At 48.8% G+C, this 19,928-nt stretch overlaps 1 protein-coding gene across 2 annotated transcripts in view; it reads right to left on the bottom strand.

Annotated features, from left to right (window-relative positions):
• Nucleotides 1–19,928, bottom strand: part of LOC124006283 (carboxypeptidase Q-like) — a 54,362-nt gene that overhangs the window by 14,095 nt on the left and 20,339 nt on the right. For both annotated transcript variants that reach the window (XM_046316204.1, XM_046316205.1), the window contains exon 5: nt 502–613. In XM_046316204.1, coding sequence (XP_046172160.1) covers nt 502–613 — 112 coding nt within the window. The remainder of the gene's footprint in view (nt 1–501; nt 614–19,928) is intronic.

Here is a 19,928-nt window from a genome sequence, read left to right as displayed (position 1 = left end):
GGTCTTTAAGCAGAGAAAGGGCCTCCCAGGTTCTTACCCAGGTCTTTAAGCAGAGAAAGGGCCTCCCAGTTTCTGGTTCTGACCCAGGTCTTTAAGCAGAGAAAGGGCCACCCAGGTTCTTACCCAGGTCTTTAAGCAGAGAGAGGGCCTCCCAGTTTCTGGTTCTGACCCAGGTCTTTAAGCAGGGAAAGGGCTTCCCAGGTTCTTACCCAGGTCTTTAAGCAGAGAAAGGGCCTCCCAGTTTCTGGTTCTGACCCAGGTCTTTAAGTAGAGAAAGGGCCTCCCAGGTTCTTACCCAGGTCTTTAAGCAGAGACAAGGCCTCCCAGTTTCTGGTTCTGACCCAGGTCTTTAAGCAGAGAAAGGGTCTCCCAGGTTCTTACCCAGGTCTTTAAGAAGAGAAAGGGCCTCCCAGGTTCTTACCCAGGTCTTTAAGAAGAGAAAGGGCCTCCCAGGTTCTTACCCAGGTCTTTAAGAAGAGAAAGAGCCTCCCAGGTTCTTACCCAGGTCTTTAAGCAGAGACAAGGCCTCCCAGGAGATGAGCGCTCCACCACCATCATCCATGGCCCCCTGGCCCACATCCCAGCTGTCCAGATGACCACTGAGAAGCACCACCTGAAGAGGGGGACAGACAGCGTACCTAGGATTAATGATATGGGGGGGGGGATTATAAAATTGATAGTTACATATCGGCATATTCTTTTTTATGCTATATCGTATTGACAATATTATTTTTTATGCTATATCGTATCGACAATATTATTTTTTATGCTATATCGTATGACAATATTATTTTTTATGCTATATCGTATCGACAATATTATTTTTTATGCTATATCGTATTGACAATATTATTTTTTATGCTATATCGTATCGACAATATTATTTTTTATGCTATATCGTATCAACAATATTATTTTTGCTCTAGTTGACGGTACCTGCACCAAAAGCTCATTTTTCCTTCATAGCTTGTTCTCCATCTTTCTAAACTAGGGAGCCAATTTGTTTTCAGATATTTTATTTTCATGACTGATCAAAACATGTTTTTTTCATGGCTCTCTCTTGTCTCTCTGCAGCAGACATACAGTATAGTGAGCAATATGTCTGGAACATCGAATCACAATCAAATCACAGTATCGAATCGCAATACATATAGAACCGCAACATATATCGTACTGGCACCTAAGTATGGCGATAATATCGTATCGTGAGGTCCCTGGCAATTCCCAGCCCTACCTGAGATCACTACTAAGTTACATGGATGATCAATACAACCATTCATTATAGTGTAGGTCAGACAGAGGTTGGTTTCAAAGCAAGAATGGTGAACCGGAAAGTCCAGGTTTCACACGTGGTTCTCTTGGACAACCATGTCTGTAGCCAATAGCTACCGAGGGGTCAACAACCAGCAGGATCCTACTAATGATAAAACGTCAGGAGGATGCTAAAGGTTCAAACAAAACACACCGTAGCACCACCTGAATGAGGGCTAGCAGACCTGGGCTCTGTAATACCTTACATACTGGAGAGCAGTACAGGCATTATAGGCCACAGGTTCGGTTTCAAAGGAAGACTGGTGAACCGGACATTCCAAGCTAAAGAATGAAATATGTCACCTGTGGCTGTCTGGGACTACAAATGTAGTGTAGCTGCATAGGGGTCAACAGTCAGCATCCTACTCAGTGTGCATCCCAAATGATACCCTATTCCCTACAGTATCTAGTGCACTCCATTTCCCCAGAGCTTTATGGGATATCAAATCAAATGTTAATGGTCACATACACATTTAGCAGATGTTATTGCGGTTGTAGCGAAATGTAGTCAAATGTCTAAGGAGAACATCAAAGGTTCACAACATAAATAGAAGGAAACAAAAAAGTCTGATGAAGAAAATGTATTCACTTCACAATGGTCAGAAGGAAAAATAAGTTTGAGAACAAACTTTTCCAGATGTTGGCTGTCGTCGGTAGACATGGGAGTGTGCCAAACAGAGAGGGAGGAGGGGGGCCGAAGGGGGTGAGGAGCCTTTGTGTAGACGCTGAAAATAAACCAAACTACCCCCCATCACTCAGTGTGTGCCATGTGTTAAAAATATTCCCTTCTTCCATGAAGAGGACTTCAAGTCTTCAACCAGTCTCTTGTCCAAGAGACAATACAGGAGTGTGCAAAGTCATTGGTATGGATTTTGGTGGGAATATACTGTAGACTCAGCGATCGTGGCTAAAAATAACCAGACTGACCTCCAATAGGACATGATTCAACAGCTCCCATCGTTACGCCACTAAATAGTGGAATGAGTTCAATACCAATCAAAAGAAACTTGGCCTGACAGTGTGAGTCCCAAACCCCTCAATTATGATGATTAAACTAGGACTGGCAGAGTGAGTCCCAAACCTCTCAATTATGATGATTAAACTAGGACTGGCAGAGTGAGTCCCAAACCCCTCAATTATGATGATTAAACTAGGACTGGCAGAGTGAGTCCCAAACCCCTCAATTATGATGATTAAACTAGGACTGGCAGAGTGAGTCCCAAACCCCTCAATTATGATGATTAAACTAGGACTGGCAGAGTGAGTCCCAAACCCCTCAATTATGATGATTAAACTAGGACTGGCAAGTGAGTCCCAAACCCTCAATTATGATGATTAAACTAGGACTGGCAGAGTGAGTCCCAAACCCCTCAATTATGATGATTAAACTAGGACTGGCAGAGTGAGTCCCAAACCCCTCAATTATGATGATTAAACTAGGACTGGCAGAGTGAGTCCCAAACCCCTCAATTAAATGATGATTAAACTAGGACTGGCAGAGTGAGTCCCAAACCCCTCAATTATGATGATTAAACTAGGACTGGCAGAGTGAGTCCCAAACCCCTCAATTATGATGATTAAACTAGGACTGGCAGAGTGAGTCCCAAACCCCTCAATTATGATGATTAAACTAGGACTGGCAGAGTGAGTCCCAAACCCCTCAATTATGATGATTAAACTAGGACTGGCAGAGTGAGTCCCAAACCCCTCAATTATGATGATTAAACTAGGACTGGCAGAGTGAGTCCCAAACCCCTCAATTATGATGATTAAACTAGGACTGGCAGAGTGAGTCCCAAACCCCTCAATTATGATGAGTAAATACATTTGAAGTACATTATTCGTTTTTATCAACAACGGACGCATGCCGTCAGAAAACCCTTCAGACTAATCATGGAAGCTGATGTATCAGGACCTTCACACACCAAGGTTTAAAGTGTAGGCTAAATCAAAATGGAACACACTTTCTCCTTTGAAAATAGTTTTCATACTCAAATTGAAAAAGAGAAGAGCCTTGAAATCTAAGCTGATGAATTTCCCCAGTGAACTGCCTAAAATATATCTACCCCATCGTCTTCTCCATTTGTAAGATATGATGAACTACATCCCTATTGTCCTCACATCCTGCTGCTACTCTTACTGCTGCTACTACTACTGCCACTACTATCACTACTATACTGCTGCTACTACTACTGCTACTGCTACCGCTACTACTCTTGCTACTATTACTGCTGCTACTACCACTACTACTGCTGCCACTACTATACGGCTGCTACTACTACTACAACAATGCTGATACTTCTACTGCCACTACTACACTGCTGCTACTACCACTACAACACTGCTGATACTACTACTACTACTACAACAACACTGCTGCTACTACCACTACTGCTGCCACTACTATTGCTACCGCCACTACTCTTACAACACTGCTGCTACTACTACTGCCACTACTATACTGCTGCTACTGGCGCTACTATACTGCCGCTACTGGCGCTACTGCCACTACTATCGCTACTATACTGCTGCTACTACCACTACTATCGCTACTATACTGCTGCTACTACCACTACTATACTGCTGCTACTACCGCTACTATACTGCTGCTACTGCCACTACTATACTGCTGCTACTGCCACTACTATACTGCTGCTACTACTGCTACTACCACTACTACACTGCTGCTACTACCACTACTACACTGCTGCTACTACCACTACTACACTGCTGCTACTACCACTACTACACTGCTGCTACTACCACTACTATACTGCTGCTACTACCACTACTACACTGCTGCTACTACCACTACTACACTGCAGCTACTACCACTACTACACTGCTGCTACTACCGCTACTATACTGCTGCTACTACCACTACTATACTGCTGCTACTACCGCTACTACCACTAGTATACTGCTGCTACTACCACTACTATACTGCTGCTACTACCACTGCTATACTGCTACTACCACTGCTATACTGCTACTACCACTACTACACTGCGCCAAACAGCAAACAGACATCCAGCAGGGGTGGTCCCTAAAACACACCACACCAAACAGCAGAGATCCAGCAGGGGTGGTCCCTAAAACACACCACGCCAAACAGCAGAGATCCAGCAGGGGTGGTCCCTAAAACACACCACGCCAAACAGCAGAGATCCAGCAGGGGTGGTCCCTAAAACACACCACGCCAAACAGCAGAGATCCAGCAGGGGTGGTCCCTAAAACACACCACGCCAAACAGCAGAGATCCAGCAGGGGTGGTCCCTAAAACACACCACGCCAAACAGCAGAGATCCAGCAGGGGTGGTCCCTAAAACACACCACGCCAAACAGCAGAGATCCAGCAGGGGTGGTCCCTAAAACACACCACGCCAAACAGCAGAGATCCAGCAGGGGTGGTCCCTAAAACACACCACGCCAAACAGCAGAGATCCAGCAGGGGTGGTCCCTAAAACACACCACGCCAAACAGCAGAGATCCAGCAGGGGTGATCCCTAAAACACACCACGCCGAACAGCAGACATCCAGCAGGGGTGGTCCCTAAAACACACCGCGCCGAACAGCAGACATCCAGCAGGGGGAGGTCCCTAAAACACACCGCACAGCAGACATCCAGCAGGGGTGGTCCCTAAAACACACCGCACAGCAGACATCCAGCAGGGGTGGTCCCTAAAACACACCGCGCCGAAAAGCGCCGAACAGCAGACATCCAGCAGGGGTGGTCCCTAAAACCCACCGCACCGAACAGCAGACATCCAGCAGGGGTGGTCCCTAAAACACACCGCCCCGAACAGCAGACATCCAGCAGGGGTGGTCCCTAAAACCCACCACACCGAACAGCAGACATCCAGCAGGGGTGGTCCCTAAAACCCACCGCACCGAACAGCAGACATCCAGCAGGGGTGGTCCCTAAAACACACTGCACCGAACAGCAGACATCCAGCAGGGGTGGTCCCTAAAACACACCGCCCCGAACAGCAGACATCCAGCAGGGGTGGTCCCTAAAACCCACCACACCGAACAGCAGACATCCAGCAGGGGTGGTCCCTAAAACCCACCACACAGAACAGCAGACATCCAGCAGGGGTGGTCCCTAAAACCCACCACACCGAACAGCAGACATCCAGCAGGGGTGGTCCCTAAAACCCACCACACCGAACAGCAGACATCCAGCAGGGGTGGTCCCTAAAACCCACCGCACCGAACAGCAGACAGACAGCAGGGGTGGTCCCTAAAACCCACCACACCGAACAGCAGACAGACAGCAGGGGTGGTCCCTAAAACCCACCGCACCGAACAGCAGACAGACAGCAGGGGTGGTCCCTAAAACCCACCGCGCCGAACAGCAGACAGACAGCAGGGGTGGTCCCTAAAACCCACCGCACAGCAGACATCCAGCAGGGGTGGTCCCTAAAACCCACCGCGCCGAACAGCAGACAGACAGCAGGGGTGGTCCCTAAAACACACCACGCCAAACAGCAGAGATCCAGCAGGGGTGGTCCCTAAAACACACCACGCCAAACAGCAGAGATCCAGCAGGGGTGGTCCCTAAAACACACCACGCCAAACAGCAGAGATCCAGCAGGGGTGGTCCCTAAAACACACCACGCCAAACAGCAGAGATCCAGCAGGGGTGGTCCCTAAAACACACCACGCCAAACAGCAGAGATCCAGCAGGGGTGGTCCCTAAAACACACCACGCCAAACAGCAGAGATCCAGCAGGGGTGGTCCCTAAAACACACCACGCCAAACAGCAGAGATCCAGCAGGGGTGGTCCCTAAAACACACCACGCCGAACAGCAGACATCCAGCAGGGGTGGTCCCTAAAACACACCGCGCCGAACAGCAGACAGACAGCAGGGGTGGTCCCTAAAACACACCACGCCAAACAGCAGAGATCCAGCAGGGGTGGTCCCTAAAACACACCACGCCAAACAGCAGAGATCCAGCAGGGGTGGTCCCTAAAACACACCACGCCAAACAGCAGAGATCCAGCAGGGGTGGTCCCTAAAACACACCACGCCAAACAGCAGAGATCCAGCAGGGGTGGTCCCTAAAACACACCACGCCAAACAGCAGAGATCCAGCAGGGGTGGTCCCTAAAACACACCACGCCAAACAGCAGAGATCCAGCAGGGGTGGTCCCTAAAACACACCACGCCAAACAGCAGAGATCCAGCAGGGGTGGTCCCTAAAACACACCACGCCGAACAGCAGACATCCAGCAGGGGTGGTCCCTAAAACACACCGCGCCGAACAGCAGACATCCAGCAGGGGGAGGTCCCTAAAACACACCGCACAGCAGACATCCAGCAGGGGTGGTCCCTAAAACACACCGCACAGCAGACATCCAGCACTAAAACACACCGCGCCGAAAAGCGCCGAACAGCAGACATCCAGCATAAAACCCACCGCACCGAACAGCAGACATCCAGCAGGGGTGGTCCCTAAAACCCACCGCACCGAACAGCAGACATCCAGCAGGGGTGGTCCCTAAAACACACTGCACCGAACAGCAGACATCCAGCAGGGGTGGTCCCTAAAACACACCGCCCCGAACAGCAGACATCCAGCAGGGGTGGTCCCTAAAACACACCACACCGAACAGCAGACATCCAGCAGGGGTGGTCCCTAAAAACACCACACCGAACAGCAGACATCCAGCAGGGGTGGTCCCTAAAACCCACCACACCGAACAGCAGACAGACAGCAGGGGTGGTCCCTAAAACCCACCGCACCGAACAGCAGACAGACAGCAGGGGTGGTCCCTAAAACCCACCGCACCGAACAGCAGACAGACAGCAGGGGTGGTCCCTAAAACCCACCGCGCCGAACAGCAGACAGACAGCAGGGGTGGTCCCTAAAACCCACTGCACCGAACAGCAGCAGACAGCAGGGGTGGTCCCTAAAACCCACCGCGCCGAACAGCAGACAGACAGCAGGGGTGGTCCCTAAAACCCACCGCGCCGAACAGCAGACAGACAGCAGGGGTGGTCCCTAAAACCCACCGCGCCGAACAGCAGACATCCAGCAGGGGTGGTCCCTAAAACACACTGCACCGAACAGCAGACATCCAGCAGGGGTGGTCCCTAAAACACACCGCCCCGAACAGCAGACATCCAGCAGGGGTGGTCCCTAAAACACACCGCCCCGAACAGCAGACATCCAGCAGGGGTGGTCCCTAAAACACACCACACCGAACAGCAGACATCCAGCAGGGGTGGTCCCTAAAACCCACCACACCGAACAGCAGACAGACAGCAGGGGTGGTCCCTAAAACCCACCGCACCGAACAGCAGACAGACAGCAGGGGTGGTCCCTAAAACCCACCGCACCGAACAGCAGACAGACAGCAGGGGTGGTCCCTAAAACCCACCGCGCCGAACAGCAGACAGACAGCAGGGGTGGTCCCTAAAACCCACTGCACCGAACAGCAGACAGACAGCAGGGGTGGTCCCTAAAAACCCACCGAACAGCAGACATCCAGCAGGGGTGGTCCCTAAAACCCACCGCACAGCAGACATCCAGCAGGGGTGGTCCCTAAAAACAGCAGACAGACAGCAGGGGTGGTCCCTAAAACCCACCGCGCCGAACAGCAGACAGACAGCAGGGATGGTCCCTAAAACCCACCGCGCCGAACAGCAGACAGACAGCAGGGGTGGTCCCTAAAACCCACCGCGCCGAACAGCAGACAGACAGCAGGGGTGGTCCCTAAAACCCACCGCGCCGAACAGCAGACAGACAGCAGGGGTGGTCCCTAAAACCCACCGCGCCGAACAGCAGACAGACAGCAGGGGTGGTCCCTAAAACCCACCGCGCCGAACAGCAGACAGACAGCAGGGGTGGTCCCTAAAACCCACCGCGCCGAACAGCAGACAGACAGCAGGGGTGGTCCCTAAAACCCACCGCGCCGAACAGCAGACAGACAGCAGGGGTGGTCCCTAAAACACACCGCGCCAAACAGCAGAGATCCAGCAGGGGTGGTCCCTAAAACACACCACGCCAAACAGCAGAGATCCAGCAGGGGTGGTCCCTAAAACACACCACGCCAAACAGCAGAGATCCAGCAGGGGTGGTCCCTAAAACACACCACGCCAAACAGCAGAGATCCAGCAGGGGTGGTCCCTAAAACACACCACGCCAAACAGCAGAGATCCAGCAGGGGTGGTCCCTAAAACACACCACGCCAAACAGCAGAGATCCAGCAGGGGTGGTCCCTAAAACACACCACGCCGAACAGCAGACATCCAGCAGGGGTGGTCCCTAAAACACACCGCGCCGAACAGCAGACATCCAGCAGGGGGAGGTCCCTAAAACACACCGCACAGCAGACATCCAGCAGTCCCTAAAACATCCAGACATCCAGCAGGGGTGGTCCCTAAAAAACCGCGCCGAAAAGCGCCGAACAGCAGACATCCAGCAGGGGTGGTCCCTAAAACCCACCGCACCGAACAGCAGACATCCAGCAGGGGTGGTCCCTAAAACCCACCGCACCGAACAGCAGACATCCAGCAGGGGTGGTCCCTAAAACACACTGCACCGAACAGCAGACATCCAGCAGGGGTGGTCCCTAAAACACACCGCCCCGAACAGCAGACATCCAGCAGGGGTGGTCCCTAAAACACACCGCCCCGAACAGCAGACATCCAGCAGGGGTGGTCCCTAAAACACACCACACCGAACAGCAGACATCCAGCAGGGGTGGTCCCTAAAACCCACCACACCGAACAGCAGACAGACAGCAGGGGTGGTCCCTAAAACCCACCGCACCGAACAGCAGACAGACAGCAGGGGTGGTCCCTAAAACCCACCGCACCGAACAGCAGACAGACAGCAGGGGTGGTCCCTAAAACCCACCGCGCCTAAAACAGCAGACAGACAGCAGGGGTGGTCCCTAAAACCCACTGCACCGAACAGCAGACAGACAGCAGGGGTGGTCCCTAAAACCCACCGCGCCGAACAGCAGACAGACAGCAGGGGTGGTCCCTAAAACCCACCGCGCCGAACAGCAGACAGACAGCAGGGGTGGTCCCTAAAACCCACCGCGCCGAACAGCAGACATCCAGCAGGGGTGGTCCCTAAAACACACTGCACCGAACAGCAGACATCCAGCAGGGGTGGTCCCTAAAACCCACCGCCCGAACAGCAGACATCCAGCAGGGGTGGTCCCTAAAACACACCGCCCGAACAGCAGACATCCAGCAGGGGTGGTCCCTAAAACACACCACACCGAACAGCAGACATCCAGCAGGGGTGGTCCCTAAAACCCACCACACCGAACAGCAGACAGACAGCAGGGGTGGTCCCTAAAACCCACCGCACCGAACAGCAGACAGACAGCAGGGGTGGTCCCTAAAACCCACCGCACCGAACAGCAGACAGACAGCAGGGGTGGTCCCTAAAACCCACCGCGCCGAACAGCAGACAGACAGCAGGGGTGGTCCCTAAAACCCACTGCACCGAACAGCAGACAGACAGCAGGGGTGGTCCCTAAAACCCACCGCACCGAACAGCAGACATCCAGCAGGGGTGGTCCCTAAAACCCACCGCACAGCAGACATCCAGCAGGGGTGGTCCCTAAAACCCACCGCGCCGAACAGCAGACAGACAGCAGGGGTGGTCCCTAAAACCCACCGCGCCGAACAGCAGACAGACAGCAGGGATGGTCCCTAAAACCCACCGCGCCGAACAGCAGACAGACAGCAGGGGTGGTCCCTAAAACCCACCGCGCCGAACAGCAGACAGACAGCAGGGGTGGTCCCTAAAACCCACCGCGCCGAACAGCAGACAGACAGCAGGGGTGGTCCCTAAAACCCACCGCGCCGAACAGCAGACAGACAGCAGGGGTGGTCCCTAAAACCCACCGCGCCGAACAGCAGACAGACAGCAGGGGTGGTCCCTAAAACCCACCGCGCCGAACAGCAGACAGACAGCAGGGGTGGTCCCTAAAACCCACCGCGCCGAACAGCAGACAGACAGCAGGGGTGGTCCCTAAAACCCACCGCACCGAACAGCAGACAGACAGCAGGGGTGGTCCCTAAAACCCACCGCACCGAACAGCAGACAGACAGCAGGGGTGGTCCCTAAAACCCACCGCGCCGAACAGCAGACAGACAGCAGGGGTGGTCCCTAAAACCCACTGCACCGAACAGCAGACAGACAGCAGGGGTGGTCCCTAAAACCCACCGCACCGAACAGCAGACAGACAGCAGGGGTGGTCCCTAAAACCCACCGCACAGCAGACATCCAGCAGGGGTGGTCCCTAAAACCCACCGCGCCGAACAGCAGACAGACAGCAGGGGTGGTCCCTAAAACCCACCGCGCCGAACAGCAGACAGACAGCAGGGATGGTCCCTAAAACCCACCGCGCCGAACAGCAGACAGACAGCAGGGGTGGTCCCTAAAACCCACCCGCGAACAGCAGACAGACAGCAGGGGTGGTCCCTAAAACACCGCGCCGAACAGCAGACAGACAGCAGGGATGGTCCCTAAAACCCACGAACAGCAGACAGACAGCAGGGATGGTCCCTAAAACCCACCGCGCCGAACAGCAGACAGACAGCAGGGGTGGTCCCTAAAACCCACCGCGCCGAACAGCAGACAGACAGCAGGGGTGGTCCCTAAAACCCACCGCGCCGAACAGCAGACAGACAGCAGGGGTGGTCCCTAAAACCCACCGCGCCGAACAGCAGACAGACAGCAGGGGTGGTCCCTAAAACCCACCGCGCCGAACAGCAGACAGACAGCAGGGGTGGTCCCTAAAACCCACCGCGCCGAACAGCAGACAGACAGCAGGGATGGTCCCTAAAACCCACCGCGCCGAACAGCAGACAGACAGCAGGGGTGGTCCCTAAAACCCACCACGCCGAACAGCAGACATCCAGCAGGGATGGTCCCTAAAACACACCGCGCCGAACAGCAGACATCCAGCAGGGGTGGTCCCTAAAACACACCACGCCGAACAGCAGACATCCAGCAGGGGTGGTCCCTAAAACACACTGCGCCGAACAGCAGACATCCAGCAGGGGTGGTCCCTAAAACACACCACGCCGAACAGCAGACATCCAGCAGGGATGGTCCCTAAAACACACCACGCCGAACAGCAGATGAATGACAGATCATCATTCAGTGCGTTGTGTGTGTGGTCCTTTAGGCCTATATTGTGTAGCCAAACTAAAGTCCTCAACTTGATTCCCAGTGTACCTCCCTAGTCCCTATCAGACTCCCATCTTGCCAGACTGAAACAGAGACTAATTTGCTTGACTGGTGGACTTCCCTGGCTGCAAGCACTTTAAAGTGGGGGAGAGATTCAACTTTAGCTAAACAAACTTTCATGCACAAAGGTGTAGCATATGAATCACATTTTAATTGCAGCTTCTCTGGGTATTTTTGGCAGGCAGAGCCCGCCAACAGTTGCAGTCAGAGTAGAGGTGTCTGATGGGGTTAGCAGTGTAAATAATGGGATTCACATACACCTTGTTAAATTGTTTTGGCCCTTCACAAGACCTTTCTCACACAATCTACTTTAGGTATGTTACACTTCATAGATACAGTGCATTCGGAAAGTATTCAGACCCCTTGACTTTTTCCACGTTACATTACAGCCTTATTCTAAAATGGATTAAATAAAAAAATGTCTTCATTAATTTACACACAACACCCCATAATGATAACGCAAAAAAATGATTTTTGAAATGTGTGCATCCTGTTTCCATTGATCATCCTTGATATGTTTCCACAACTTGGAGTCCACCTGTGGTAAATTCAATTGATTGGACATGATTTGGGGAAAAAAAATCAACAAAAAAAATCACACAAACCTGTTTATATAAGGTTATACAGTTGACACTGCATGTCAGAGCAAAAACTAAGCTATGAGGTCGAAGGAATTGTCCCTAGAGCTTCAAGACAGAATTGTGTCGAGGCACAGATCTGGGGAAGGGTACCAAAACATTTCTGCAGCATTGATGGTCCCCAAGAACACAGTGGCCTCCATCATTATTAAATGGAAGACGTTTAGAACCACTAGGGCTGGCCACCCAGCCAAAACTGAGCAATAAGGGGGAGAATGGCCTTGGTCAGGGAGGTGACCAAGAACTCAATGGTCCCTCTGACAGAGCTCTAGAGTTCCTCTGTGGAGATGGTTGTCCTTCTGGAACAATCTCTACAGCACTTCACCAATCAGGCCTTTATGGTAGAGTGGTCAGACGGAAGCCACTCCAGTAAAAAGGTACGACGGCCCGCTTGCAGTTTGCCAAAAGGCACCTAAAGGACTCTCAGACCATGAGAAACAAGATTATCTGGTCTGATGAAACCAAGATTGAGAGCTTTGGACTGAATGCCAAGCATCATGTCTGGAAGAAACCTGGCACCGTCCCTACGGTGAAGCATGGTGGTGGCAGCATCATGCTGTGGGGATGTTTTTCAGCGGCAGTTTTAGTTTTTTAAAGTTTTTTTATTAGGATCACCATTTGCTGTTGCAAAAGCAGCAGCTACTCTTCCTGGGGTCCACACAAAACATAATACAGATCATCAATAGACAAGAACAGCTCAAGGACAGAACTACGGGGACTGGGAGACTAGTTAGGATCGAGGGAAAGATTAATGGAGCAAAGTACAGAGAGATCCTTGATGAAAACCTGCTCCAGAGTGCTCAGGACCTCAGACTGAGCCAAAGGTTCACCTTCCAACAGGACAACGACCCTAAGCAAACAGCCAAGACAACGCAGGAATGGCTTCAATGTCCTTGAGTGGCCCAGCCAGTGCCCGGACTTGAACATCTCTGGAGAGACCTGTCATTATGGGGTATTGTGTGTAGATTGATGAGGAGGACAAAAAACTATTTAATCCATTTTAGAATAAGGCTGTAACTTAACAAAATGTGAAACAAGTCAAGGGGTCTGAATTACTTTCCAAAGTCACTGTATATAAATGCATAACGAGCACAGTAGAGCGGTACAGAATCATGGAATTAAATAACAGGGACAATCTGTGATTGGTACAAACATTTTTGCATATATAGCCAAAGATATTCAGCCACCCTGAATATAAAGTCAAACCAGACTTTCTGTAACACATTTCTCAATGCTTTGATGAGAACAAACCAGAGGTTCACAAGGAATAAGTGAGTGGGAGTTGAGCCTGTGAAGTACATTATGGGGTCACACTAGTACTTCACTTCCAGGTTAATACTTCAATAGCACTAATGAGAAGAAGGCAGGGGTTTTAATCACTACTAGAACGTCTCTGCCATGGTTCAACATCCAGTACTCCAGATGGTGCATGGTTCAGGTAGTACGAGCAGTGAGGTCTATTAGCCTAACTATTCCTAATAGATTCAAATGATATGGACAGACAGCACACCTCTTGTTCAGCACAAAAACATGGCCTGATCATTTCAGTTGAGCCATAAATGAGGTTCTATTAGTTGTTTAGTGTAAAACAGATGTGCAAGCCAAGTCATTACAGTGCTTGAGGACTGCTGCTGCAACCAAAACGTCAGTCTATTTAAAGTTGAACACAGCTTGATTAAAGAGGCACTATGGAAATGTAGTTGCCAGTTGCAAACGCTATGCTTTTAGTCATGATGTTGACAGGACTGCCCCTTTGTCCAATAAGATAAAAGGAAAAAGTTCCATAGAGGCCTCTTTCATGTTGGTAACTCTAGAGAACGATTGCTTTCTAATATTGTTTGCAACTATACTGGTCTAAGACGTTGGCATGTCATGTGACTGGAAGGGTACATAAATACTCCCCCAGACAGAGACACAGTCTCACTTATGATAAGCCCTGTCATTTCCTGGAACAGAGCAGGAGTTTAGCCAATTAGAAACTAGCAGTATGTATTGTACACCACATGGAACTACAGCACTGTACAACATTCCACGCTTCCAAAAATCAATAAATCACATCACACCCTGGCCTTTTGGCCAAACCAAATACATGTGTATTTGTGACATGCTCCGGATACAACAGGGGTAGATCCGCCCTCAAATGCTTACTTACAAGCTTTTTCCCCAAAATGCAGAGGTAAAAAGTAAGAAGATGTGTGAATAAAAATAGAAAACAGTAATGCAATAAATAACTATAAGGAGGCTGTATACAAGTAGTACCAGTACTGAGTCAATGTGCAGGGTACCACGTAGTACAGGTAATATGTACATGTAGGCAGGGGTACCACGTAGTACAGGTAATATGTACATGTAGGCAGGGGTACCACGTAGTACAGGTAATATGTACATGTAGGCAGGGGTACCACGTAGTACAGGTAATATGTACATGTAGGCAGGGGTACCACGTAGTACAGGTAATATGTACATGTAGGCAGGGGTACCACGTAGTACAGGTAATATGTACATGTAGGCAGGGGTACCACGTAGTACAGGTAATATGTACATGTAGGCAGGGGTACCACGTAGTACAGGTAATATGTACATGTAGGCAGGGTAGCACGTAGTACAGGTAATATGTACATGTAGGCAGGGGTAGCACGTAGTACAGGTAATATGTACATGTAGGCAGGGGTACCACGTAGTACAGGTAATATGTACATGTAGGCAGGGGTACCACGTAGTACAGGTAATATGTACATGTAGGCAGGGGTACCACGTAGTACAGGTAATATGTACATGTAGGCAGGGGTACCACGTAGTACAGGTAATATGTACATGTAGGCAGGGGTACCACGTAGTACAGGTAATATGTACATGTAGGCAGGGGTACCACGTAGTACAGGTAATATGTACATGTAGGCAGGGGTAGCACGTAGTACAGGTAATATGTACATGTAGGCAGGGGTACCACGTAGTACAGGTAATATGTACATGTAGGCAGGGGTACCACGTAGTACAGGTAATATGTACATGTAGGCAGGGGTACCACGTAGTACAGGTAATATGTACATGTAGGCAGGGGTACCACGTAGTACAGGTAATATGTACATGTAGGCAGGGGTACCACGTAGTACAGGTAATATGTACATGTAGGCAGGGTACCACGTAGTACAGGTAATATGTACATGTAGGCAGGGTACCACGTAGTACAGGTAATATGTACATGTAGGCAGGGGTACCACGTAGTACAGGTAATATGTACATGTAGGCAGGGGTACCACGTAGTACAGGTAATATGTACATGTAGGCAGGGGTACCACGTAGTACAGGTAATATGTACATGTAGGCAGGGGTACCACGTAGTACAGGTAATATGTACATGTAGGCAGGGGTACCACGTAGTACAGGTAATATGTACATGTAGGCAGGGGTACCATAGTACAGGTAATATGTACATGTAGGCAGGGGTAAAAGTGGCTAGGCAATCAGGATAGATAAGAAACAGTAGCGCATGTGGAGAGTGTGTGACAACTACAAACAGAGAATAACGTTTAAGGTTAAATAAACAACGACAAACAGAGAATAACGTTTAAGGTTAAACAAACAACGACAAACAGAGAATAACGTTTAAGGTTAAACAAACAACGACAAACAGAGAATAACGTTTAAGGTTAAACAAACAACGACAAACAGAGAATAACGTTTAAGGTTAAATAAACAACGACAAACAGAGAATAACGTTTAAGGTTAAATAAACAACGACAAACAGAGAATAACGTTTAAGGTTAAACAAACAACGACAAACAGAGAATAACGTTTAAGGTTAAATAAACAACGACAAACAGAGAATAACGTTTAAGGTTAAATAAACAACGACAAACAGAGAATAACGTTTAAGGTTAAATAAACAACGACAAACAGAGAATAACGTTTAAGGTTAAATAAACAACGACAAACAGAGAATAACGTTTAAGGTTAAACAAACAACGACAAACAGAGAATAACGTTTAAGGTTAAACAAACAACGACAAACAGAGAATAACGTTTAAGGTTAAACAAACAACGACAAACAGAGAATAACGTTTAAGGTTAAACAAACAACGACAAACAGAGAATAACGTTTAAGGTTAAATAAACAACGACAAACAGAGAATAACGTTTAAGGTTAAATAAACAACGACAAACAGAGAATAACGTTTAAGGTTAAATAAACAACGACAAACAGAGAATAACGTTTAAGGTTAAATAAACAACGACAAACAGAGAATAACGTTTAAGGTTAAATAAACAACGACAAACAGAGAATAACGTTTAAGGTTAAACAAACAACAACAAACAGAGAATAACGTTTAAGGTTAAACAAACAACGACAAACAGAGAATAACGTTTAAGGTTAAATAAACAACTACAAACAGAGCTAGATAAGAATGTTTCAGGTTAAATAAATAGGTTAAAAATAGATAGTATCTACACAGTAAATCAGGAGATTTCACAGACTCCTTCTCTTGCCCTCTGATAATAAAAAATAAAAATAAGAAAACACAGAAACTAAAAGTTGACAGACCTTGAACAGATTACTACAATTCATTACAGATGCATTCTCTTTCCAGTATTAGCTTTAGGCTCTGAAATAAAATACTGAGGTTAGATCTAGATTTCCATCTCCATCCTTATCTATTTGTAGCAATGTGATTTACATTATGTTTGGTAAGCGTTTTATTTGTTGTGGCCCCCAGGAACTGACAGCCAGTGAATAAGATTTCCCCCCCACAGTAGTGATGCAGCTGCACAGTGTGTCGGTTTGACGTTGGACATCTGCAGCCTGCTGATGGGTGACAACCCAACACACACAGGCAGGGCACATCATGGAGACAATGGAGACACATCATGGAGACAATGGAGAGACATCATGGAGAGAGACATCATGGAGACATCATGGAGACACACATCAGAGAGACACATGGAGACAATGGAGAGACATCATGGAGAGACATGGAGACAATGGAGAGACATCATGGAGACATGGAGACATCATGGAGACAATGGAGAGACATCATGGAGACAATGGAGAGACATCATGGAGACAATGGAGAGACATCATGGAGAGACATCATGGAGACAATGGAGAGACATCATGGAGAGAGACATCATGGAGACAATGGAGAGACATCATGGAGAGACATCATGGAGACACATCATGGAGACAATGGAGAGACATCATGGAGACAATGGAGAGATGGAGAGACATCATGGAGACACATCATGGAGACAATGGAGACACATCATGGAGACAATGGAGAGACATCATGGAGACAATGGAGAGACATCATCATGGGAGACATCATGGAGAGACATCATGGATGGAGACACATCATGGAGACAATGGAGAGACATCATGGAGAGACATCATGGAGACAATGGAGAGACATCATGGAGAGACATCATGGAGAGACATCATGGAGACAATGGAGAGACATCATGGAGAGAGACATCATGGAGACAATGGAGAGACATCATGGAGAGACATCATGGAGAGACATCATGGATGGAGACAATGGAGAGACACATCATGAGACACATCATGGAGACATCATGGAGAGACATCAATGGAGAGACATCATGGAGAGACATCATGGAGACATCATGGAGAGACATCATGGACAATGGAGAGACATCATGGAGACAATGGAGAGACATCATGGAGAGACATCATGGAGACAATGGAGAGACATCATGGAGAGACATCATGGAGAGACATCATGGAGACAATGGAGAGACATCATGGAGACAATGGAGAGACATCATGGAGACACACATCATGGAGACAATGGAGAGACATCATGGAGAGACATCATGGAGAGACATCATGGAGAGACATCATGGAGACAATGGAGAGACATCATGGAGAGACATCATGGAGAGACATCATGGAGAGACATCATGGAGAGACATCATGGAGACAATGGAGAGACATCATGGAGAGACATCATGGAGACAATGGAGAGACATCATGGAGACAATGGAGAGACATCATGGAGACAATGGAGAGACATCATGGAGACAATGGAGAGACATCATGGAGACAATGGAGAGACATCATGGAGACAATGGAGAGACATCATGGAGAGACATCATGGAGACAATGGAGAGACATCATGGAGAGACATCATGAGACAATGGAGAGACATCATGGAGAGACATCATGGAGAGACATCATGGAGACAATGGAGAGACATCATGGAGACAATGGAGAGACATCATGGAGAGACATCATGGAGACAATGGAGAGACATCATGGAGACAATGGAGACATCATGGAGACAATGGAGAGACATCATGGAGAGACAATGGAGATGGAGAGACATCAATGGAGAGACATCATGGAGACAATGGAGAGACATCATGGAGAGACTTCATGGAGACAATGGAGAGACATCATGGAGAGAGACATCATGGAGAGACATCATGGAGAGACATCATGGAGAGACATCATGGGAGACAATGGAGAGACATCATGGAGACAATGGAGAGACATCATGGAGACAATGGAGAGACATCATGGAGACAATGGAGAGACATCATGGAGAGACACAATGGAGAGACATCATGGAGAGACATCATGGAGACAATGGAGAGACATCATGGAGACAATGGGACATCAGAGACATGGAGAGACATGGAGAGACATCATGGAGACAATGGAGAGACATCATGGAGAGACATGGAGAGACATCATGGAGACAATGGAGAGACATCATGGAGACAATGGAGAGACATCATGGAGAGACATCATGGAGAGACATCATGGAGAGACATCATGGAGAGACATCATGGAGACAATGGAGAGACATCATGGAGACAAGAGACATCATGGGAGACAATGGAGAGACATCATGGAGAGACATCATGGAGAGAGACATCATGGAGAGACATCATGGAGAGACATCATGGAGAGACATCATGGAGAGACATCATGGAGAGACACATGGAGACATGGAGAGACATCATGGAGAGACATCATGGAGAGACATCATGGAGACAATGGAGAGACACATGGAGACAATGGAGACACATCATGGAGAGACATCATGGAGATGGAGAGAGAGACATCATGGAGACAATGGAGAGACATCATGGAGACAATGGAGAGACATCATGGGAGACATGGAGACAATGGAGAGACATCATGGAGAGACATCATGGAGAGACATCATGGAGAGACATCATGGACAATGGAGAGACATGGAGACAATGGAGAGACATCATGGAGAGACATCATGGAGAGACATCATGGAGACAATGGAGAGACATCATGGAGACATCATGGAGAGACATCATGGGAGACATCATGGAGAGACATCATGGAGAGACATCATGGAGACAATGGAGAGACATCATGGAGACAATGGAGAGACATCATGGAGACAAATGGAGAGACATCATGGAGAGACACATCATGGAGACAATGGAGAGACATCATGGAGACAAATCATGGAGAGACATCATGGAGACACACATCATGGGCTCCATTTTTATTCTACAACAAATGCTTTTCCATTTCCCCACATTCATACCACGTGGTACCCAACTTTACAGCAGTGTTGTAGTGTGCCATTTCTATCCAATGTAAAGCACTGGGACTAAAGAGGAGCTCTACATGCAATCCATGATCATGTATAAGTTCTATTACAGCCTTGATGTGTCATGACTCGTGGCTCCTCAACTAAGTGGTCAGAGGCCTATTTATTCAAGCTCTGACTGCATTATTGGCA

The sequence above is a fragment of the Oncorhynchus gorbuscha genome, linkage group LG19, assembly GCF_021184085.1.
Source record: "Oncorhynchus gorbuscha isolate QuinsamMale2020 ecotype Even-year linkage group LG19, OgorEven_v1.0, whole genome shotgun sequence".
In the NCBI taxonomy this organism is placed as follows: domain Eukaryota; kingdom Metazoa; phylum Chordata; class Actinopteri; order Salmoniformes; family Salmonidae; genus Oncorhynchus; species Oncorhynchus gorbuscha.
The sequence above is the reverse complement of the archived record's forward strand: the minus strand, read 5'-3'. Positions and strand labels throughout refer to the sequence as shown.